This window comes from Pundamilia nyererei, unplaced genomic scaffold, assembly GCF_000239375.1.
Source record: "Pundamilia nyererei isolate P.nyererei 1_Seehausen unplaced genomic scaffold, PunNye1.0 scaffold00088, whole genome shotgun sequence".
In the NCBI taxonomy this organism is placed as follows: Eukaryota; Metazoa; Chordata; class Actinopteri; order Cichliformes; family Cichlidae; genus Pundamilia; species Pundamilia nyererei.
Genome location: NW_005187489.1, coordinates 1579090 through 1604405, shown reverse-complemented (window position 1 = coordinate 1604405; position 25316 = coordinate 1579090). Strand labels below are relative to the sequence as shown.

Sequence of the window (25316 nt, the reverse complement as noted above, 5' to 3'; positions counted from 1 at the left end):
ATGACCGCTTTGCTTAAATTATGTGGATGCTTTAATTACATAACACCCTTTGTGGTTCAGTTTACTTATACTGGAATGTAAATACCATAAGAACAGTCATACAGTAACTATGCGCAGATGACATGGTGAGAAACAGTCGGGAAAACATGTCATCGTGCTCAGAAAACCCTCTTCCAAATAGTCTGCTGGCAGAGAGCAAATATTTGGACGCACGGCCGCTTTCTTCGTTGCGACTGGGTGGGCTAGTGGAGGAGGGGAGGTCCTCTGAAGACAAAGCTGTGATCTTTGCAGATTTTATCAGCAGCTCCTTCACCCAGTCAGCCCAGTCAGCTGGGAAACTGTCCACTGGCCCTCTCCAAGTGTCAGCTAGACAGGACACAGCTGTGGCAACAGCCCCACTGACAACTGTGTCGCTGGCGGGGAAAGAGGGGGGGTCAGTCTAGAGTAACCCCCCCGAGGGATAGCATCCAACAAATCACAGGTGACATGCTTCTGTCAAAACCACAGAGCACAAAGGTATCAGTGTGAGGCTCGTTCCCCCAGAACGCTCACAAGCTACAAACCTGTGGATGGAAAATAAAGGAAAACTGTTGTGATGTGCACAAAGCCAGCTCTGTTGCTCTTTGTAAATGCATTGTACAGACAGCAAATAGGGGGGTCAGCCATGTTTTTCCATATTTCCATAGCTTGCACATTCCACTGGGATAAAGCGGGGCGTTTGTTTTCAAAACCGTTGGCTTGTTTGCACTAACGAGATTTGCGCGACTGTCTGTGGCCGTGAGCGATGGCTTCGCATCAAAGCAGAATGCATGCAGTGCTCCCTAAATATTCCCTTCGATCTGCGTTTTACCGTCTGTTTGAAGGATGAAACTCATTCGGTGAAGGTTCATACATGCGGCTGCCATGTTTCCCTTACTTTGGGGAGGAAAATGAAAAAACAGTATAAACACGAGGTAGGAATAAATGCAATTATAATACATTTCCTGTGACATATATTGGTCCCCAAAAAAATCATGTTTCCAAACAATCTAATTCCAGCCAGGAATATATGGCGGTTTCAGCAAGAATTTAGCTGCTCTTCCATAAACAAACAGCTGCATATTTCTTTTACAGACATGTTTGGATCGCTGCTCTCTTAACTGAGCCAAGAAGGATGAACTAAAAATACATATTTCAACGTTTAGAGGTCGTGAAACAAAACAGCATGTCATTATCAGCTGGCACGACTCCCATCAAGCTTTAACATTTACAGAACTTCTCCATAGTATCAGATCATGAGAAAACGATATCATAGACTTAGACTCCTGGCTTTATTTCTCATTTCTGAGAACTGTTTGTGCTTCCAAAGTAATCCCACATCTTTGTCAGGACCAAAGTAGTCACAATAGACGAGGGCGAGATGAGAAAGAAAGCACTGCGGCTGAGGACAATTCCCTGGGTGTACTGATCCCTGACATTATGGACTTGATCTCACAACCAGTGTGGATCAGATGACTCTCTGGGTGCAGCTCTTTGGGCCTTTGATCAGCCACCAGAGAAGATTTGCATGGTCGGGCAGTGAGGTGGCTGAGAGTGGAGCGCTGGCACGGTGCCGAGCCTGGACTGACTTCACACCTGCAGGAAACCAAGGCCACGGACTGCAGCATGTCACACCTGGGCTTCTCACGTGATGACAACGATGGACTTTATCGTTTGCAGAGAGTTGAACTTCCTTCGTCATCCAGCGGGAAGCGTAAACTAAAGACACGCGGGATTGATGAAAAATGCATACTTTGACAGAGAGTGACCTCCACGCTGACGGGTCAGCCAAGAAGGACGATGCATCCAGTGTTTTATGGCCTTGTCCCATTGTGTGTGCAAACACAGGCTTCATTCAGGCAGAACACATAAAGTGCGATCTCAAAAGCCCCGATTTCTGGGCAAACCTCACGCCGTCCTCCCCCATCATAAAACTAATCACCGTGGCAGACTCCTGTGCAACTCATTTTATTAACCAGTGCTTTCCATGCTAGCCCACTTGCTCTAAAGAAACAAGGAATCCAAACGATTCAGACAAATCGGAAATGAAACGAGGATTTCTCTGAGCCTGTGTGCTTTTTTATAAACTCGATCATGGGATTAGTTGGAAATCGCCCATCCTCATCAGCTGCTGCGAGCTGGCTTAAAACTAGCAAGTCGAACGGCATGTCTCTCCAGCTGCGAGAGGAAGCTAATCTCTCAAGCCTTGCAAGAACCTTTCAGCACCTATCAGAAGTTTATTCTCCACCATAACCTCTCCACTTCACATGGCAGTGTGAGAAATGGATACCCCCACTCCTCCTGGATGACCATGACCGATACACCCACAGTAAATCACCAGAGGCGCTGAAATCCCAGACTCTGGCGAGGAAATAGGCACTCTGGGAAAGGAATTTATTTTGATGCAATAACCCTCTGAAAAAAATGACACCTGCACTCTCAGGAGCCACTTTCGCTGGCAGCGTAAAATGAGTTTCTTATCGGGATAACCCTTGAGGGATAAAAGACAAGCGGATGAATTGATAGGAAAGAAAACCCAGTCAAATAAAGTCTTCCCCATATGCATGAGCAACCACTACTGGTTTCATGAAACTGGCAGAAGCAGGAATAACTATACTGATGCAATTCAAGAGCAACCCTCTGCAGAAATATAAAAGGGTGGTTGCCGGTGCTCTGCGCTATCTGTTAGCCATCTTTCCAGCAGTCTGAAGGACCACCTCCTCAATCCTTCCACTAAACCTACACACAGGAAATGCTTCCAGACGGTTTGGTCTCCCACTGTGAGCATCTCGGAGAAGCAAAAACAGGAACCACATGGCCCGAAGGAGTACAGCAGCCCGGGGAATGTTGGCAGCCACCTCTAAAAGAGCGCTAGTGGGTTTTATGAAACTGGAAGCACAAAAGCAACGTTTACCATTAAACGTCCCCACACCGAGGGGGTCTCCTCATTAGCCAGCACGTGGAGGAAAAGATCCCAAGAAAAACAGCAGCATTTGCAATAATGTGCTCAGACTGCTGGCTTCAGGCTCATGTCATGGCTGCCAGACCACATTTCCCATAACACTCTTCTCCTACACATCTGTGCCCCTGAGCTGGTATGTGCTCAGTGGAAAAAAGCTATTGTGTGTGTGTTTCTGCTGAACTAACTAGCATGCAGACCTGCTGAACTGTGGTGGTGAGCTCCAGGCACAGCTGAATGATCTTGTTCTTGGTGGCTGTGAAGTCACTGATCCCTGTAAGAGGCGTCCTGCGAGCAGACAAAGGAGGAAAGAGAGAACATTGGAAACAAGCGATGGACTGCAGAGATGAGCTCAAGTTTATTGTACTCGCTCAGATTGCTGTGTTTGGCCACCGACAGGCTTGTTACTCGTTTCTCAAGTATGCAACCATTCTGGTGCCAGCTTATACTTTTCTGTCTTTTTCTCACCTCACTCTATCTGAAACATGTGCTTCAAAAACCAGTTTGTAGTCCTTGGAATATGTCTGACTATATTACAAATCTTGAAACAAATAGCACTTACTGGCCAGTAGCACAAAAAAATAAGGATTACTTTATTTGTGTGCCAGAAATACGTCTCTATATATTTTATTGTTAATAAACAAGAAACTTGATGCAAAATCATTAAACTGCCGTCTGACCAGAAACAGATCTAATACCAAATGTGCAAAGACTTGTTTGCTGAGCTAATGTGCTGTACAAATACATTATTATTAGAGTCAGAGAAGCCTAATGACCTACAAACCTGAACCATAAATTTTCTTTGGCTCTGCTTGCACTTTAGCATCACAACAACCATTTAAACAATGACATCAATGCACCACTTTAGCCAAGCCTGTCATAAAAAGGAGAAGCTTAATTTGAGCCAGCTAACACTTAATCCTGGCAACCTGCTTAATATGCTCGGCTTTTATGGCGTAATGTGTTTTGGAGCAGGTCAACAGGAGCGCACAGGACACTCTGCCAGCTGGATATAACGATAAGCTGACATGCAAAAGGTCTTTATAATGCTGAAAACGAACTCTTATGTCTGATCATAAACAGACTCGTTTTTTTGAATGTCAAATTGCATCTTTATTTCAAACTAGTGTGATCGAACGTGACACTTCCGCCTCTCATTAAGGCCGTGACAAAGTGTTACCTGTCGAGCCACGCCAGGAGGCTCTTTGCAGCACCGATCAGCTCCACCACGGAGGTAAGAAAATCGTTAGGTGGCTTTCGCGAGGCGCTTCCATCGTAGGCGGGGCTTTTCCTGCGGTCGGCCGTGGCCATGTGCAGACTGTTGGTGGCAGCTCTCATCCTCACTACCAGATTCTTCAAGTTATCCGACTCCACTCCGTAGTTCTGAAACAGCAAATTAAACATAACAGAACGGTTTAAGAGCACACTCGTCATCAATCCTTCTACATAGTCTACCTGCGAGGCTTATGGTCCCACCCTGTCAAAACAAGTTGTTTCCCGTCCACTGAAAGGCTGTAATCATTGATTTGACAGATATGCTTTGAGTTCACTTGTCTGTGAACATCGTGAACAAGACATCACTCCCACCCAGCTCTAGATTTGTTCTGGGGTGTGAGTACTTGTGCCATCACCTGATTCTTATCAAGCGGTGTGAAGTTTTCATTCCTAAGTCTAAGCTGTTTCCTGCATACATTCCTCTTATTTAGAAGAGGAATGTATGCCGGTCTCAAAGATCAGGGAGTACACTATAAACCGGCTGTGAAGTGAGCTGCTGCAGGAAACCTGGGCAGCAACAGAATTCACCTTTTATCAGAGTCAACAGTGTTTAAACTTTTGCATTCTTGCAGCTGAGAAATTGGAATAATGTGTTTTTTCCATATGTACGCAGTGGAAGGGCAGCCTGGCTCTTGTCCTGGTAAATATCAGCTTACAGGATGTTGCATCGCTGCCAGCAAACGCTGCACTCTGAGTGACATGCCAGGAGCTAAATATGCTTTGCAAGGAGTAACACGGCACGTGTTTGGCAACCAACAAACGAGATCTGCAAGTGGTTAGCGTCTCCTTTTATTCCACCGCCCCTCGCCAACATGGGCTCAAAAACATACATTTGACCAGTTTTAGTCTCCGGGGACACACTGGAATAATCAGACTAGTCAAACAGTAGCTGAAGGCAGCATTATTCACGCCACACTTGGCATGAAATGGTTTGTTGAAACACCATTAAGGAAATGCAAACATGATCAAGGAATATGTGAAAAAAGAGAGAAAAGTCACTTGGTGGTTTTATTCTCATTCGGTGTAACTTTAGCACCAAGGCAGCGTGGCTTTTTCATTAGCAGGCTAATCACACCGTGGCAGCGGCTCTGACTGGCCCACAGATGTCCGCTGAGCTAAAAACCACGTCTGAGCAAAATCTGCGTTTTCACTCAACCCATTTTTCATCCTCACAACATTTCAAGTCAAATTTACATTCTTGCAGTGTCCTTTTTCGCCACACCAAGCTAAACAAAAACCAAGATGGCAGATTTTATTTTTGAAGTAAGGCCTTTCTGGGGCTCTTTGAAGACGTTATTCGCTGACTTTAGGCTCCTCAGGAGAAATCAAGAACTGTTATCACAACACGGTGCTTCCTCCCCTCAGACTTGACTATAAAGGACATATCTTTAAGCAATAGTACAAACATTTGCAGCAGCGCTGTGGCCCATGATGAAGCCGTGTTCAATGGCTGCAGCTAATGCTTGTGTGATGATAGAAGTGTTGAGTTTCAGCACCGACTCTGCAGAAAGCATCAAGGCTCGTGAGAAGACCAGTAAAATGAATTGATGTGTTCTTTCTTTGTCTCTAGACAGCAGTTTGGTCTTGATCTCCTTTGCACGGATGGAGGACGAGTACGAATGCTTCCTAAAGGTTTGCAGCGCTGTATGTTAGCTCATCTTTCATCATGATTTAAGTTTGTAACTATTAACGAGACAAAGATGTGCACACATGCATAAACATTTAAAAAGCGAGAGCAAAGCCTTGCAGCAAAGGGCCTCTACGTCAACAGGAAGTGTCTGACCTCCCAGTAAATTTAAAAAAGAAAAAAAGGGGAGAAAGTGTGAGAGTGTGTGGGGGTTTCGGGTGCTGCTGGGCTGCGTTCCTGTGAGTAGCAGTGACCTTGAGTAAAAGCTAATTGAATCGGGGGCCTCACTTCCTCCCATGAGCCCAGTGGAAGGTTGAGGCCCGCTTCTTAATAGGGAAACCCCAAACGGACAAAAAACATTATACTTCAAGGCTTCAATCAGGGGTGAAAGGTTAAGGACAGTGCACCAACTACCAAAGCACAAACTGGCAGCATGTTTTACCGTAAATCTTAGAGCAAAAGCACTTGAGATTCCACTTTGTCAATGCAAAAGATTCCAGGGATGAATCCAAATCTGGGCCTGGTTACTGGGATAGTGCAACACATGGTGCAAATTTTATGATAAATAAATCCAATAAAAAAAACCCCAATGAATACGTGCTGAATGCTTCCATCTGTTCAGTGCGGTGACTACAGGTAGAGCACTGATAGGAGGCAGGAGCTTATCGTACATTGATGGAAAAACTGTCAAAAACTGTGTCAAAGGGAAGAGATTAACATATTTTGCATATCACTCACAATTAAACTGATAAATAGACAGGTAGGACATGAGATTAGATACTTCAGCGTCCTTCCTGTAGATTGTGTATATTAATAGCTCAGTTCATGTGACTCTATTCCAATGCAAAGAAGCTAAGGAACAATAATAAGATCCAAGCTAAGCGCACGTACACTTGCTTTATTAAGAATGCACGAGAACTCAAATGTGGCTTTTGTGCGCAAAAAAAAAAAGAAAAGTAAAAGTAGCTCCAAATCTATTCTACCCACAATTTTCCATTCCGCCTCATGTAGTAGAAGATTTAACATTTAAATAGCTTTGAGCAAAAATAACCATGCCACAAATGATTAATGTAAAGTGTTTTAAGAGCGCACAGAAATGCTGACACTGATCAAAACGCGGGGACCACAAGCTTGGACTTTTATGGCACAGGAAGTGATAAAACTCCAAATCGATCCCATCTGCTGGAGAACCTGTTTCTCTTTCAGCTGGAGCGCGGAAGGTTTCATCACTCTTTACTCGCCTGCAGGTCTCAGGCAGACACATTTTAGCTGGAAGCTGTTCTGGGATCTGTGGTGATGGACAGCAGATCAGCGTGACTCAAAGTGAGCAAGAGGAGCCAAACATGGGATTTTGATACTGAACCGGGAGAGATTCAGCATGGAATTAGGAGTGAAGATGATTGCAGGAGTAAGCACGAAACCAACTTTTCATTTCCTTTGAGACTGATGAACAAACAGCTTAAGTACGTATGTATTTGGTGCACATATAGCGAGAAAGGAGGAGGAGCTTCTTATTTTATCTGTCAAACACATCTAACTGCCACTGCTAGCTACATGTTGCCCATTAGGATCAGCTTCTGTTATCTCCCACATCTACAAACTGCCACACAGCTGTGACACCTGTGACCTGCTCTTCTCCAGTGTCCTCAGGCTGATTCATGTGTCGCGATGCGTCCACACCCTGCTGAGATGTGTGGGAAACGATGAGCTCTTCTGCATCGCTAGTTCCTTTAGCTGCCAGACCAGAAACTACCAGTTGAGTTTTTAGTGAATGAGAGCGCGGGGGGGAGGGTCAGGGACCAACAGAGCCTTCCTGAGGTACAGCCTATAAAATCCTCACATAGATTCAACCAGAAACAGATCTACTGACCAGAGCGCATAGCAGGTCGACAGCCTCCAGCACCAGCTCCTGGTGGCCAATCCTGGCAACGCCGAGCTCTTCCAGGTCCTGATGTGTGATCTTCAGCAGCTGCTCGCCACTGATCTTCTCCCGCTCAAAGTTGCTAACGTACTGCTGCAAGCTGTCATCCAAACCTACAACACACACAAGAAGGAAAAGGGAAAAAAAAAAAAACAGCAAATGAGGATAATCTTACCAAAGTATGTTGATGTCATTCACAAACCTTTTTGTCGCCATGCAAAACAAAACCACAAAAATCAGGTGATGTCAGGTTTTTTAGCACGTTCCAAGTGTGCGTGTGCACTGTCCAGATAAGGAGCAGGTGGGATGGCTGTCTTTGCTAGATAAACAAACTATAAACAGAGTAACGGTTGAGAGCTCTCAGTCTGTTAGACTGGTTAAACAATGGGTGGCTGTATTTGTGTGTATGCATGTTAGGTCTATGTGGGTGTGGGTGTTTGCAATAAGTGCGTCCGCATCATGGGTGTCCCCTTGCTTCTATTCCAAACTCCACTAACAAATGACTTGGACTGTGACACCAACTGCTACAGTCACTGAACTTACAAGGATGCAGCTCACACAGCCTCCTCTCACACTGCATATGATTTCAAAGCTGTGCATTATAATAAACAAATGCACAAAACATGCCCTCCCTATGCATGCAATGCACCCCTCAGGGGACCAGAAAGTAAAGTTCAAACAACAGAGGAGAAAATGAGCCTTTGTGTATTTTGTGAGTGTGTGTAGCTGTGGGTGTGGAAGTAAACGCCATCGCCTCTCGCCATCAAAGAGCGTACACAGAGGCGGCAGCTGCAGCTACATGGCCCTGCGCCCCGATTCCCTCTGAAAGACCCGTCAGCTGCAAGACTCTCCCACTCTTTCAGACCTCAGCACATGCACGAAGCACAACTGACATTACTTAGCGTGGCGCATGATTAGGTGATACATTTTAAGTGGGGCATCCAAGTTCAAAAGCGACTTGACAATTTTAGCCTGGCCACGTGCGACATCTGCAGATGGGTCCTTATCAAACGTAGAGGTATGAGTGAAGCCCTGTGGGTTTATTCTGTGGTTGCTTTTGTCTTTAAATGGCACCTCATATGTTTATGTCCCTGTGGGGCTCAGTTCGTGCACCTGTTGCCGAGAGTTTGCATAAAGCAAAGACAAAGGTGTGCATGTGACAGTCACTCCTGACCAAACAATACTGAATTGCATGCAAATACTTGTAGCATGCATTCTGCATTAAAACGCATTAAAGCATGAATACAAGCACAACAGTTTAAAAAAGCCATAGAACATATTTTCAGAGTTATGGACTCAGACTGAAATTAAACCATTTTGGTGTTGTGGGCAGGGCTCAGTTTAAAAAGTTCCAGCCACCAATCAGACGACTGTCGTCAGGTGACTCAGCGAGCTCTGCAGCCACAGAGTTCCCATGAGGTAAATACTGTCAGGAGACCTCAGGACATTTTTATAATCACTTCTCGTGATGTTTTTTTTAAAGTTATGTCAAACTCTTTAACACCTGTTGCATGTTTCATGGTAGCATTCGACTTTAGAGCGAATCTTTCTGTTCACATGCCTATAAAAGAGCACCTTTCAGACACATTAAAACCTCATTATGGTATCAAAGTTCCCTCTGACAGCAATTTTAATCCTTCAGAAAATATAATCCATGTGTGAGAGCTCAAGTCGTCTCCACTGAATCACAGAGAAAATCCATCACGACTCGTTAACCATTAGCCTCCATACAAGTCAGGTCCAGTTAGGCTCATTACATTTTTCTCATTCCTCGGCATGCTAATCTTAGGCAAGACTTTCAGAGAATTTTTAGGCTTAACCCTCGACTGGCCGGTGTTCTGCGAGGGAATCCACTTCGCATTGTAGGAAAGGGGCTGAGCACTGGCCTGAGCCCACACTGACATGAACACAAGCCAAGCACAAACACAGGGCCAGTCACTTAATGCGATTAGATGAAAACAAAGACGTGGGTCTGGACGGGGCAAAGTCTCCCTTTCCTGCTGTGTTAAAAAGGCATTTCCTGTGGAATGGTGCCACCGTCCTTCCACCAACAAGGGAAAGTTGTGGTTTAGGCTACAAAAAGAGTTGAAGGGGCTCCAATTGTAGGATGTTAACTGTTTGAAAAACACAGAGTAGATATCAGAAAGCACTCTGGAATTAATTGATTGGACTAACTGATGAGGGGCTATCCTCTCCTTTAGCTTGTTTTCACTTTCATTCTTTGGCAAGAATTTTCCTAGAAGTTAGAGCTGTAGGCATCAGGAAAATCACTCCGTGATGTTCTGGCTTAGGTTTAAAATGTTTTTATTTGTGCTAAATACAGAAAGGGGACATTTCCCCCCTCTGACACTTAAAAAAATAAAAACAGTGAGGCTTATAAAACATTTATTGTGCCTCAATCAATGGCTGTTAGGGCGTGTGTATGTGTGTGCGAGACTATCAATTTTCATTAAAGGGCAGAGAAACCAGTAAAAGAGATAGAGTGTCACGTTATTGTGAATTGAGTAAAGGGGGAAGCAGAGGGGAGGAGTGTGTGAATGCTTTTGAAAAGCCTGCACAGGATGAAATGCTGTGGAGGTTTATGGCCTCTGAGAACCGCTTGGCAAATGTCCTCAAACCAGAGCGAGTGCATGTAAACCGGGAAGCAAAGCACCAAAACACCAGACAATCACTTACCTCCTTCTATTTACATCATCAAAAAGTCTAAATTACTGTGTGCATTTTGACAGCTGGTTCGTGCTTCATCATTCTTTAGCTCAAAGTTGTCCAGTGTGAGATGTGACAATCTGCTGTTTTCCACTTCATATCAGTGTAAATGCATTTTGCAGGCTAACTTAGCATTCTGAATACTTTAGCTTGAGCTGTGAAATAATAAATCTTACTTTTCTAAAAGTAAACAGAGTTTGCTTGTCAAAGTTCTCACATTTCAAAATCTGAACCAAAATCTTGCAGCACAAATAACTCCTTCATCCTGAGTCTGCAAATAAGTGCTTCATTCCCAGCCCACAGAGGCTCGATCATCCAGGTAAGGAAATCCCAAAAAGTTGATTCTGTTCATCCGGGAACAATCAGAGAGAAGGTGTGAGAGTACCAGTGTCACAAAGAGTTAAAAAAGAAAGAATGGAGAAGACAGACTGTAATCACCAGTGTTGGTCAAGTTACTTGAAAAAAGTAATCAGTAACTAATTACTGATTACTTCCCCCAAAAAGTAATCCCGTTACTTTACTGATTACTTATTTTCAAAAGTAATTAATTACTTAGTTACTTTTTAAAAACACGATTTACAACCTGAATAGCTGATAAAGCGATAGATCTTTCAGCCCAATTCTACTTTTTCTACATAATCCATCATACAAAATGTAATCAAATGGAAAAGTCTCCTTTTAAAACTTGTTTTATTAGTTTTAATCTTTTAACTTTATGCATCAAGCAAAAATTAAATTATATGCAACATTCTCTGACTGGAAGAAATTAGTTTAATATTTAAACCTATTTTCTGCACATTCCAACACATAAAAAATTTTTTTCGTGTGTGTTTACACTCAGTCTTTCAAATAGATGCAAGTAAAACACAGCAGAAAATAAATAAAGTCAAAGACTCAGCGGTCCTTTTGCTCTATTTTCACCTGTAAAGCAGGAGTTGGGTAGGCGGAGGTTTACCCTGGTGCAGGTGTGCCGCAGCGGTCAGTTGAAGAATCCGCGAGTTTCTCTGTGAGTTTCCCATTACATCGCTTGTTTAGGGGTTTTTTTCGCTGTAAAGAGAAGTTTTCTTCCCACCCACAATGGACACTAATGTTTTTGTCACTTTTTATGGACTCAAACTTAAAGTAAGGTCAGTACTTCCACGCTTTAAACACTGCACGCTCATACTCTCTCCCGCACTTGATATATTATCCACTGTTGATCTGCACACAGCTGTTGTCACAAACGTCGCACTCGCTTACGTCACTGAGACATTCTCGCAAAAAAAACCATGGTTTTAGTAACGCAGCGTTCCTACAGGAAAGTAACGGTAATCTCATTACCGTTTTTGCAATAGTAATCCCTTACTTTACTCGTTACTTGAAAAAAGTAATCGGATTACAGTAACGCGTTACTGTAATCCGATTACTTTTTTGCCCATCTCTGGTAATCACTGGTAATCACTAACAGTGCAGAAGATGACTGACAAATGCCAGGGTTAGAGGTTAGAGCAGGGGTGGGCAATTCCAGGCCCCGAGGGCCGGTGTCCTGCAGGTTTTAGATCTCACCCTGGGTCAACACACCTGAATCACATGATTAGTTCGTTACCAGCCCTCTGGAGAACTTCAGGACATATTGAGGAGCTAATTTAGCCATTTAAAATCAGCTGTGTTGGTTCAAGGACACATCTAAAACCTGCAGGGACACCGGCCCTCGAGGCCTGGAGTTGCCCACCCCTGGGTTAGAGGTTAGGGGATCTGGCTGTGTCTAATGTGGCACCTGCTGTTCAATGTGGGGTCTCACCACCACACACTGTTTCGGTAAACAGTGATTATGTGCAAAACAGGTTAGCAGCAAAGGTTTAGCAGTACAATGGATAAACCTTCAGGACAGCAGGACAAGAGCTGGACAATCTGGACAACATAAATGGAACTAGACCCGCCTAGTGGCCTTTAAGCTCTGCAGCCTACTTAAAGCCTGTGTAAGCACACAGTTCTGGCAATATAAACAGAGCACATCCTTTTGCAAAAGGTTAGTTTATTCTTATCCTAATCTCAACAATTGGCTGTTTTTTTGTCTAAAGCACAAAAGAGCCCAGGACTCTGTATTTGTGATGAACAACATTAAACAACAGCAAACAGGATTGAACAGGATTTCTGAAACAAGTTCACATCTTTGTCCCAAGGAAAAAAACCAAAACTGATCAGTTCAGATCCATAATGCTCTTCAGTGCAGCTTTTGGTTGCCAACTTTTCGTTCTCAGGGGTTTGATTACATTAGTAAAAGAGCACGCAGTCTTTCTCCCCCAACAGAAAGAAACAAACAATCTCCCTCCCCCATCTTTCAACCCCTCCCTGTGCTCCCAGTGGGAGCACTTGCCACCATGTAACACACACACACACACACACACACACACACACACACACACACACACACACACAAACCAGTATCCCCACAGGGGTGGCCACTGGGAAAGCTACTGGGTGTAGAATAGCTAAGCCACTGTAACTCCGCTGTCTTTATTTGTCAGCCGGGCCTCTGAACCTGTGGGGAACGGTCAGGAATTTGATTCATTGTTCTCTGCTGAGCAGCTCCATTGTGGGAACTCGCAGTGCTTTGGCACAATGGTCTCTGGCTGGACCAGGCCGTGCAGTAATTAAAAAGAAAGAAAAAGCTCCTCTCGACTACACAGCTAAGCTATCCTGTAATGCATGACTTCACAGGACAACAACAAAGCCTGTACACACACTGGGAGCTGGGGATAGAAGTTACACAATGATCTCCGTCTCTATTGCGCCTGTTGTCTCTTCTTCTGCAGACAGTACAAAATGTTAATATTAATATAAATAATAATATTAATCTGAATATATATTAGATGCACGTTTTCCTTCAGTGCTAAAACCTCACAGGCTAATTCATTCCTGGGATTTCCTATCTTCTGATAGCATCAATTATACGAGCCGGTATAATCCATGCTTTAATCTTATCATCACTTCCTCCAGCTAACAGAGTGTTTCACTTTATGTACCCTAATCTTAAAGACAGACAACTACAAACTGGCAGCTACATGTCCCAAGTGTGCTTCGTAAGGGAGAAAAGCAGCTGAGGCTGGCCCCTCCACAGAAGACAAAAGCAGCCCTGTCTCTTACCGGGTGATGGACGATGACTGATGAGAGCTGAAGGGTCAGAGTTCAGGGGGCTGTCGTGGCTGAAGCGCATTCAGCGAGCACGAGTGCCAGCCCCCTTAGGTTCAGTTAATCCTCACCTCTAGCACAGCAGACCGAGTCACGTGACTGCTACCTTTTTAGATTTCTAAGGTTGAATGAGCTGGAAGGGAAGGAGGATGTTGGACAGCTCAGTTAATATCGACTAAGGTCTGGAGGTGATGGAGGTCTGGGCGGAGGAGAAGAGGAGGTTTGGAGAGGTATTTTTGGTCGGGCTGTTATGTGATGACTTCTGGTCACAATGACATCAGAAGACAGAAGAGAACAAGAAACAGGGCAAAGAGATAAGCACACTGCTGCGGGCGCATGAGTACGAGAGTCTTTGTAAACCTGCAGCAACAAAAACACTTGTTGCCCAATTTAGAGGCGTGGGATAAGACTCTGAAACTGACTGGGTCACCGAGTTTAAACCTAAAAATTCCTTCCTTGTATACGGTTACTCAATGCCACACGTGGAACCTCTAACAGCTGCATACAGTAGGCCTATATGCAGGTAATATTAGGGATTCTTGGGCAGTTTGAGTGAGCTACACCTGCACCTGTGCTGAACATCATTTTTGGGTTTAGATTAGATTAGACATCTTAGATCTGAAGCTTTGAGAAGTGACGGGGACTATCCAGTTAATCCTGATTATTCCGATTAAGCTCAGGCAATTGGATGAATAGACTGGCTATCTGTGAATGACCAGGTTCATTATCTGTTGGTGATTTACTCTGCAATATTTAAGTGATTAAGAAAGGACAGTAAGCAGTCACTGATTGGTGGATTTTTCCCATCAGTCATTATTATGAACATGTAGGACAGGCAGCAACATGGAAGTCTCCATTCTTGTGTTCAACAACTTTCTGAGTCAATAAGCTATCCTGTATTATTGCAGTGTGTTTCAGCTGTATTACACTGTTTTAATTTTCAGTGCATGCAAAACATCTTTAATCGTGCTCGTGTCAGAAAAGTTAGCTAATCAAATGTTTGCTAGATGCACTTTTGCAGTTGTTTGTAAGTCACGAGACTTTCTAGGAAGATCAAATTTGTGTTCAGGAATCATTTTATGTGACCTTTTTATTGATTAATGAATAAAACGCTGGTTCTAGAGCTCATTTCTTATCCTGCAGAAGTAACGGGCTGCACACCGAACTGCTCACGTCACAGGTTTAGAATGAGGACACCGGACTGCGTCAGTCCAGATACCTTAAATTCATCATGCAACACATGAGACAGAATGTAGTAGATGATAAATCAGGACAGAGTTTTCTATCATTCTAATAAGGCTCAGGTCTGTGCGCGTGGAAAAGACGTCGTGTGGCTGTGCCACAGACGCACGCGTTTCATTTTTTTGTCGTTGCAATAATCTCATAAATATTTTCTTGCTTTGTAAGAAACGATCTGACTGTAACTCCACCGTACATGGAAAACGTGTTCATATCCGTCTGCCTGTCCTCATGCTGGGATCTGTTTTGGCCCAGTCTGCTGTTTGTTTGCTGGGTTTGCAACAAAAACCATTTGGAGCAACAAAATCTGCGTCTTGTTCCTGTGAGTAATCAGCTACATGTGTTTCTGTCCTGGGTGATTTCTTTTGGAGCTATGCTAATGAACAAGGGTGCAAAATCAATCAATAAATAAATATGGGTGCATGGCAGAAGGTTCATCAGGCTTATAAAAGCAGATAAACTGCTTGTCTCTTGAGAAAAAGATACGAGGTAATAGTTTACGCAGGTAAGCGAAGGAGTTGGAGCAATAACCTCTCAGGCCAACATAAATACCCATCGCTCTCCAGTCGGCCGCCTGGCCACGCTGCAGCTCGTTACCGCAGGATAAACACGTTCTAAAGAAAGCAACAAAGACCTCAGAAATATCTCAAGCCGCCCCCACCTCTCTCCTGTTCCTGCCTCTCCGCCCACCACAATATTTCGCCTTCCTGGCCCCACCAAGGCTCATATTGTTGTGCTTAACCTGTTGACAAACATCAAAACATAGTCACAAAGCTTTAAAGTCAGAACACAATTGCCGATTTTATCATTTAAGAGCGGACTGTTTTAGTTTTGATCGCAGCAGGTGATCAGACAGAAACGAGGACGCTCACTCCGTGAAGCGCTGTTTTCGTGTCAACGCGACTTCAAAAGCACTCACTTTGTTACAACCTAAGCATCACTGTCCCAAGAAAAAATCTATAATTAAAGACTGTTGTGTTCTGCAAAGAGACAGTGATGGAGAGAAAGAGGCAAACGTGAGGGAACAAATGTCAGAGACAGAAGCTGTAAATGATCACTTTTAAAACACTGCATCCAGAGCAGGCCTGAAACACGGCTTCAAAGCCAAATGCACTAAGACACACAGGCAAAAAACAGGGAACTCGGTTTAGTGTTTTCCCATTACATGTACGGTGTATGACCAGGGTGGCCCTCCATGCTGATTACAGACCAATTTACCAGCGCCATAATAGCTGCCTATGGAAACCACAATAAAGATGAGCCATGTTTGGGGGAGGAAATGAGTCCCACTGATTTAGTTTGCCATGGGAATACTGTGCTAGACGTCCTCCTGACGCTGCATGTGGGCATATTTTCTAGCAGAGACAAATTTAACTTTGCATCCATTGTGCTGTTCTGTTGCATGACAATGCTTTCTGAAACAGACAGACAGACAGAAAGAGGCCTTTAATTAAACTAAAGATATCTTCATATTGCTCCAGTGGCTCATGTGGTTGAATGTAGTCCAATCCTAATTTTGGATCGACAAAAGCATCTTTGGATAAGAACCTGCTAATTGACATAAATCTATCACAGGGCAAAGCAGTAAAAAGATCGACTTTGCTGCAAAGCCAAGCTGAGCGTTTACTCGATCTAAGCCGACAGGAGGTTCATCTCTGGCCCCGACACGCTGGAGGTCCACAACCCTCCACAGCACAGCGTTTTACTGCGGCAGTGCAAAGTGCTGCTGGTGGTCAGCCCCCTCAGCCACAACCAGACTGGCCGAGGCTGTAAATAAAAGTTAAGGTTACTATAGTGACAGGGGAAGTGGGAAGAGGTCGGCGACAGTGGAGGGTGGGAGATTTGGGAGGGTTTTGAGGGAGGGAGAAACCTGGCTCATGGCCAGGTCAGGGGAAGAGGACACGAAAAGACCGAGAGCATCATTTGTCTGTCTGACGTTACAGGCAGGCACACGTTTTAAATAGAAACAGAAACATAAGCATGACTAGAAGCGATCGGCTTTCCCATAAATCAATTAAGAATAAAGGATTAATCGTGACTAATATTCTCTTTATGACAGAAAGGAGAACTTCAACAAATTATGCAACGCAAGACATCACTAGGCAGCCTACAGGCAGTGGGCAGCTGATCCTGTTCTTCCTGCTGCAAGGGGTGAGGGAGAGGGAGGGTGAGTCATCTTCAATGAAAAGATAGCACTGAATGACAGTGTGTCACCCACAGGCCAGGACAGGGCACCCGTGACGCACGAACACACAGCATGTGATCTGTGCTGTCCTGGCTTTGCTGTCCCTACATTCTGTTTTCTTGCTGTATGAAATAAATGATAGCTTACACACACACACACACACACACACACACACACACTCACACGCTACTTAACCGGTGAGCTTTGTTTCTAGTCTTGCCAGCACCTGCCGTGCATCTTCCTCACAGAAAGAGTTGTTCCTACAAATAATAAATGTGCTGTTGACTGGAAACAGCTGGAATAGGTTGTCATATACAAACAGAGAGGAAGGTCACGTGACAGAGTTTTCCCAGGTAGGCTGCACCACTGGAAACAAAAGGGAGGATCAACAGAATCTCCCCTGATTGTTTCTTCGGGTCCACAAATCTCTCAAAGAGGAGCCGCCACTCCCTGTCCAAACAGTCGAACCAACATTTGCTCTAAAATCTTTTGTACAACGCTCCGAGTTTGTGTCTCAGACAAAAAACAATGGTTAGTTCAGTATGTGGACTGGACACAAGAGGATGAGTTAGAAGTATGATGACTGTTGGGTGACAAAAATAGTTGTTTTTCCCCCCCCATTCTGGGATAGGGAAGCCCGGGGAAAATGTGCAGCGTCAAGTGAAACTAAAGTCCTCGTCAGCTGGTGCAACATGTATGACTTCACTAGCATGTGTTTGTGGAATGTTTTGAAGACTCCTGATGAGACTTTCAGCCACGATAAAACGAAAACAGAGGTTTGTCACCTGATTATGAGCTTTTCTTAATAGAACAATAGAAATCTGACCTGAAAATTACGAATAAACAAACACAAAGGCTTTGTGTTTTTCGAGGAACCTTTTGTTCATCAACCCATTCAGAGCCCATGAAGCCACGCAGATAGTGGGGCTCATTAATGCTTTAAAAACACAGACTGGCCCATTAATGCTGCCTCATCTATCGCCGCTCTCTTGCATAACCAATGAATGAGAGCTGACAAATTAAAAAAAAAAAACATCACAGGCGAGTGAAAACACAAACACGAGCACGGAGACCTAAAAAATGTGCGTGGTGATACTAGCACCTCTGTTGTGCATATATAAACAACAGTGGATCAGAAAAAAGATAGTAAGCAAATTAAAGCTTAGTCACAAGAATGTATTTCCCACAGGAATGACAATTTTATCCTGTGGGAACAGCTAGACAGGAATTCAGCCTCCACGGAGGACTAGTTTGAACATGCACAGATCTGGCGCTCGCCCAAGTGCCCGGCTAAACCCCAAAGTAGGCGACAGTTCATAAAACTACAGATCACTTTATAATCATAATGACATTACACTCCATTAGAGTGTAAGCAGGTGGCAGGATGAAAGAGCTTTGTGTGTATTTGGTCAGCGAGGGGGACCGACCTGACAGGCTGCGGCATTTTTAAATCCGTTAAAAGCAACTGGTGGCCCCAAATGCAACAAAGGACATGTGTGACCTGTTTGGACTGCTCATTCACAGAGCCGCTGGTTTGGTTTAGCAGGAGGGAGAGGAAAAAATCAAAAAAAAAAATCACAGCACTTACATTCCTCTCATGTTCGGAGTTTATTTGAGCATAAATGCATTAGCGGTGCTTTGATAACAATATCAACCCAGGCACACACTTCCTTTCCCCTCCTGCACCAGCGCACACAGGTCCGGTAGCATTTACAGACATCACCGGGAACAATCGTGACACATACCAGCGAGTGCACGGGAGCATTTCACATCCCTGCACGAGAGGTCGGTCAACATGTGACTCGTAAATACACACTGGCCTGCTGCGTCACCTCAGGTTGTTGCTTTCAGTCCCGTGACTTAAGCATGGCACTTCACAGGCCAATGCTCTTAGGGCAGACTGAGGCCAAACGGCTTGCAGGTCCGACTAAGCTGAGCTCATCAGGGAGATTTGCAATGCACATTTTAGATTTGAATGAAAAGCAAACTGGTGTAGCTTCGGGTTAGCTTGGACGTGGGATCAAACTCGGGCTCCTCTCTGCTGACATTGTGAGAATTAGTTATAATGTGCTCTACATGCAAATGCAAACTGATATCAGTGCGCTGATAACAATCATTTGACCTATAAAGCGCCATACGCAAGAAAGTATACCGTGTAAACACAATGTGCCGGCTGCTGGTGAAGCTGCGGAGGAAAGTCATTTTTAAGGTTTTATTTATGCAGCTGCCTTTTATTCAGACCAAATCAGAGTGTGAAAAACCCCGACGCTGACTGTGTCCCCCCATGTTGGAGCTCCTGATGCTGTCAGGCTGGGATTCATGTGACAAAAAGGCCACAGAGGCCGTGACAGCAACAAAACCACAGCAGTGCCTTTGAGTAACCTCTCCCCAGGGGGAATCCTCTTACAGCACTTCCCCTAAACTCTTTTCTAAAGAAACATTGTTATGCGCGCATCACTAGAACTCAACAGGTTAAACTTAAAGATGCAGAAAGTGTTAAAAAACAAAGGCTGGACTTTACGGGAATTAAACAGTTTCACTTGAATACATCATCCCATCCTGTTACTTCCTTTTCTGAGTGAGGTCGTTAGACGGAGCAGACAGATTTCTGCATCTTACAGAATATGTTTGGATTAATCTGACACTTGTTCTCCTGATGCATATACACACAGTTGCTCCAGCGTAAGGCTTGCTAAAAATGGATTAATGATGCTTGTGGTGGCTATCCAAACATAGACTCTACTTTCCTGATAGAGCCGGCACTAAAACAGGGGTAAAGGATGCCTTAATAAGGGTGAGGTGTCTGGCCAATGTCTGTTCTTGCTCCCATATAGGAACTCTGTTTCAGCCAGATAAGGATCATGAGCCATCATTGCCCTCACCTTCCTATCCTCTCCAGAGATAAGGTTGCTGAAGGCACCCGTCAGTGAAGCTACTCAACAATCCTTTTATTTTTCCCAGGTTCGAATTTGGTGAAAGACAAAAGCACATTGAGCACGTTTGTCACCTTTCTGACAAGATAACCGACATCTCAGCCCTTTGGTGGGAGACAGAACAGTGCTTGCACATGCTTGTCATTAAGGACGTGTTGATCTGATATTTGGATAAGATATCCAAGTATTAAGTTGGTGGTGTTTCACTGCAGCTACACCCACTGTGGTCGAAGTGAGCGGACGCACCTGAAAAGCTCCCACAGTGACGATGCTTTCACTGTCTTGGTCTCGCTTGGTTTGTGTTCGCTTCGCCACTTCTTTGGAAGCTCTTGCTGGACTTGATTTCACTTCAGCTGTCTCCTGTCTGCTCCAATCCACACTCGATAAGTGTGTGTGAGGAGCAGGTAAAGGATGCGCACTCAGACTGAGAGGATGTAAAGGACAAACCAGCGTGAACGCAATTAACAGCAACCTAATGACGCTCACGCTGAGCTGAAATGAGACTAATGAAATTTAGGTGAATGAAGTTAAGGAAGCTGAGCTGAGGCATAAAAGAATTGGTCTCGGTCTGTTCCACACAGTGAGGATTTACATCTTACTAATGTAACCTGGTTATCAGATTTTTGGGTTCTGGATCGGATTGGAAGTGGAAAAAAATTGGATCAACACACACTTGCTGCTACTCTTCTACTTACTATTGAGTAGATGAGCAAAGCTTGGTGAAAATAAGTCCATCACTGAAGTTTACATGTCCAACCTGCTTTACAGACACAGAGCTTTGAAATTTGATAAGCCAGGATACATTTATGGAAAACGCTGCAGGACATTTAGGCTGTATTGCAAAAGCAAAAAAGCAAAAAGCCACACAGTAAGACTGTATTTACAGATACACTGATTCCTCCCAGCAGCTGCAAGGTGGAAAAGAAAAATCTGAATTACATCCTATTCAGGTGTTTGTATATATTGAATGCCACCCTCACCATTAAAACACTGCTGTTGTGTATTCAAGACTATATTTGGAAAATGACTAGCAGCATGTCTAAGCCTTAATTTCAAAATCATCACAATGAGCTAAAAATGCATTTACTGAAAACATGGTGTGTTCTCAGGAAAGTGCGGTCAGTTCCCTGGGGGACGTAATCCCACACATGACATATGGCATACCAGTCACAGAGCACTGCAGGTCCAGCTGGGAGATCTTGTGGTGAAGCAAATGTGCTTCAGGACATTTCCAGTCCCCACACATAGAAAACAACAACAACAATGTTTGAATTGAAAGGGATCAAGAGTGACAATAAACATCCACCAGCGACCACTTGATCCGCTGCAACAATGGAGGTGTTTAACAACAGCTTCAATACACAAGAGCAGCCCCTGTCCAGCTCGGGGAAACAGCCCGAGGCAAACGGGAGTAAAGGTCTGCACAGAGTGCTTCCTGAGACTTTCATTTGGCTTCTGTCACACGCACAGCAACTCTGCAAACAGCCGTGTTCGGTGTTGGTGCGAATGGTCAACAAGCGGCCGTGACCCTGCTCCGGGTGTGCGCTTTCCTTCAGTTTGACGCCGTTTGGCTTTGGTATGAAAAGATTACACAAGGTTTCCTTCAGTCAAACAACACGAGTGGTTACGTGCTGTGTTATGGCTGTGGACGGTGCAGCGGTCACTGAGGACCGAAAGAGGCCTTTTCTTCTCTGTGAAAACTGGTGGTGGCTTTTGGCCCTCCTTTAAAAAGGCTCTTTGCTTTTCTTTAACAAAGAAAATGTTGGCGCATGAGCACAGCCAACCCAGGGAGAGGTTTAAATGACCAAAGGAAGAAGTGCAATATCACAGCGCTTCATTTTTTTGCAGCTCTGACTGCTTAAATGCAGATCCACCTGCTTGCAAAGTTATTGTTGTCTACACCGACGACAGCACCTCTGTGCAAATGTGATTCAGCAAAGCCAGAGCAGTGACCCTGGAAGCCTCTCAAGTATAAAAACAAAACTTCATCAACCGTTTTTCATGCACCAGCTTCAGCAGGGAGCACTTCCCTGAGCGCGTCAGTGCATTTCACTCAGTTCTTCCCTTCTGATGTGTTTGCAGGAGTCTGCAAATCCAGTATCTGGGACCTACAGAGACAACTGCTGAGTCAGATTTTCAGGTCACTGACAGTAGTGGGGCCCATATACACAACTAATCCTCCATCCACAAATGCCCGGTCAGGCTCTTTTCACAGCACACATGGAAACTAACCCCTGACAATCCCCTTTAACCCCCAACTATCGATGTGCACTAGCAGGCACGCCTCATTCAGCAGTTAATACACCACCGCCTACTAACTGTTACACTTCCATAAAAATACAGAAGTTAGCTTAAACTTACAAATCAGTATATGAAAAAAGTTTCCAAATGTCCTTCAGAACAAAGACAGACGCTTTGATCCCATCACGAAGAGCCTGCGCTTCTTTTTCCTGGTTGATGACCACAAACTTCAGTTTCTGAGTTTGGCATCTCTGCAACTACTCCATCCACTACGTAGCTTCTTGCGCCGCACGCCATGCATACCTATGCTGTGACTAAAGTCTGGTTCAGAGAATATTTATGCCACTAGCATACCTCTCATTCCTCTCAGAAAATTAGAAATAGAATTTATTTTTTATTGGAGAAAAAAAGATCAGTGCAAACTTACAGACAAATTATTCGGACTTTCTTTAGAGATTTTAAAGCTCCAAAAGTCCAGAGTACAGTGACTGTTACACATCAATATCACTTTCTTTAAACAAATAAAAAAGCAGCAGCAAATATAATGAGAGACACTTGGATACTGTTTGTTTCTGACTTCGGGATTTGTGACACCAAACTTAGGACAGTCAGTGTATTTAAGAGCCAATCAAATACATTTCCTTTGTTAGCACAGTGACAAAATAAATCTCATTATCAAGTGTTATCAGTAGTACGACTGGCATGTCAGGGGACTGCTTACACAGCCAAGTGTCATTTCTTTGTCCTTCTTGTGTAAGTGAGAGTCAAAGAAATGTAGTCCCATTGTTATGCGCCTCAGTGAAGGTATGCTGTCACGCAGTTTCTACGAAACTAAGAGCAGATAACCGAGGAGCGACTCTGCGCTGGGGCACAGAAGCCTTTGAACAGCTTCTCTTTTAATGAAGTCAATGAGATTTTTTTTTCCAGACTAAAATCTAATCTTTTCAAAGTGCCTCACTTACCTCTCATCCAGTCGACAACTTGCTTTGGCGTCCACTTGGTTATCGGCTCCATGGTGTGCTCAGAATAAAATCAGAGAAAGAGAAATGAGCCGAAATGTGGCGGCGCTGATGAAGAACTCGGAGAACTGTTTTCTGTCACATTCTTCGCTCCAGCTTCGCTCTCAGCGTCTGTTTGTGTTCACCAAATGAACAACTGTGCGCACACTCGACCGGGAGGCTGGACTGAAATCCCCCTCAGGTCCTCACCGCTCGGGTTGGGATTGATGCGGCATTCACGTACTGCCGGGAATACTCGGAAAAATCACAATTATTCCTTAAATGCCCAGTGAGCCCCGGTGATTAATAAAACACTGATACACTTAACAAATATCACAGTTTATATTTTCACATAGTGCAGATGCCTTCATAATAGTGCTTACGTATCAAAAACTAATACCGAGATATGAATTTCGTTACCATTGCATCATGTTTTTCTTTTTTTCTTTCTTTCTTTCTTGTAATAAACCAATTTTACAATTTTCTAACCAAAAACCACCAGAACGCCCGAGTGGTGATATGAATTTACGGAGAGTACCTGAACGCACCGTATGATGTAGGTAGTTTCCGTGTGTTCGCCGCCCTCATTTGAAAGTGGAGGCGTGAAACAGTGCTGACCGCTTTGTGTTGTGTTGCTTCAGGAGAAAAAGGAAAATACAGAACAATGTGAACAATCATAATAAAAATAGAACATTTTCCTCCGTTTGTGTTGAGCACTTGAAAGGCCTCATAGATATGATTAAGCTATTGACCTAATGTGACACTAGCTGAATTTGTTCTCTTATATTTGAATGAGCAGTCGTCAAAATACAACATCGTGATACAAACAGGAGCAGCAGAGCTTTGCTTGTGCTTTCCTGGAACCTGAACATGACTCGGCACTGCTCTCTGCTGGTGTCTTGCTTCTTTGCAGCGTACACTCTGCACGCATCTCTTTATGCACACGCAATAATATAAATTAATATTCCCCATTAGCTCATTTAGAATGGACACACTTGTGCAGTGCAGAGAAAATGAAGTGCAGGCTACGTTGGGTCTGATGAGGGAATCAGTTACTTGCGATATTGTTCTTTTTCTCTCAAAAATTATTTTAAGAGCAGAAAATGACCTTTTAAAAGGGGAATTTAAATGCAGAAAAATATTATCAGGACTATGCTGAAGGTCTTCCTTTAAAAATCTTTATTTGTGATTTTTTTTTTTTCTTGCATGACAGAACTGGGACATATAATAGGTAACATGATGCAGACTGGGATTGGACAAAGCAGCTGGTTCAGTGGGTTTACAGTGCTGCAACAGGTGGACACTGCACAACAGCACAGAAAGCGTAAAGGTCACGTTATGGGGAATGTGTATGTTTAAAAGTTTGAGCCAGGGGATATATAAAATTTGACCTTTCGTGGGAAAAAAGGTGCAGCATCGTGGTGGCTGCAGTACAGTGTTGCTTCTTTGTTGTGAAGTTGTGTAACCCTTTTGTGATTTTTTTTATTTTTTAGAAATTTATAAAACCTCTCAGTCAAACTCCAGCGAGCGACCTTACAAAGAAAACAGCACTGCTTGCTTCTTTGTTTTCTAACCGTTTCAAACACACCTAGAAAGAGTTCGGGCCCTACCCATCAATCCACTATTGTGCAGCTGCACACTCTGCTCTCTAATCAGCTCAGATTAAAGCTCTGCTGTTATTAAACTGGGGCATTCATCAATTTGCTGTCACACATAAACTGGATGCCACAATACACTGTTATACAACTCTCGATTTGCCTGGTCTTCTGTTCTTTGGTCAGACGTGCTGCTTTCCAAAATATAGTTTGAATCCAACCCCTCTCTTTGGTTCACATATAACTAAACCTCTTCATCATCTCTGCATCATAAATATTTCTGCCTCCAGCAAACAAAAACCTCCTCGATTTACATGCGAGTGGTCCGGATTGAAGAGGATTTAGATGGTGTGGAATTTGGGGAATGGCCTCTCGATAGGATTAGGGGAAAGACTGGTGAAGCCGAGGAATCAAAAAAGTGATTTGAAAAGATGTTGGACTGGAAGGA

At 43.9% G+C, this 25316-nt stretch overlaps 1 protein-coding gene across 1 annotated transcript in view; it reads right to left on the bottom strand.

Moving 5' to 3' along the window:
* Positions 1-23508, bottom strand: part of cnksr3 (cnksr family member 3) — a 29247-nt gene extending 5739 nt beyond the window's left edge. The window contains exons 1-4 of the mRNA XM_013912383.1: positions 23238-23508; positions 7750-7913; positions 4158-4360; positions 3178-3265 (exon numbers count right to left, since the gene is read on the bottom strand). Coding sequence (XP_013767837.1) covers positions 3178-3265; positions 4158-4360; positions 7750-7913; positions 23238-23289 — 507 coding nt within the window. The 5' untranslated portion in view covers positions 23290-23508. The remainder of the gene's footprint in view (positions 1-3177; positions 3266-4157; positions 4361-7749; positions 7914-23237) is intronic.
* Between the last annotated feature and the right edge of the window lie 1808 nt (positions 23509-25316).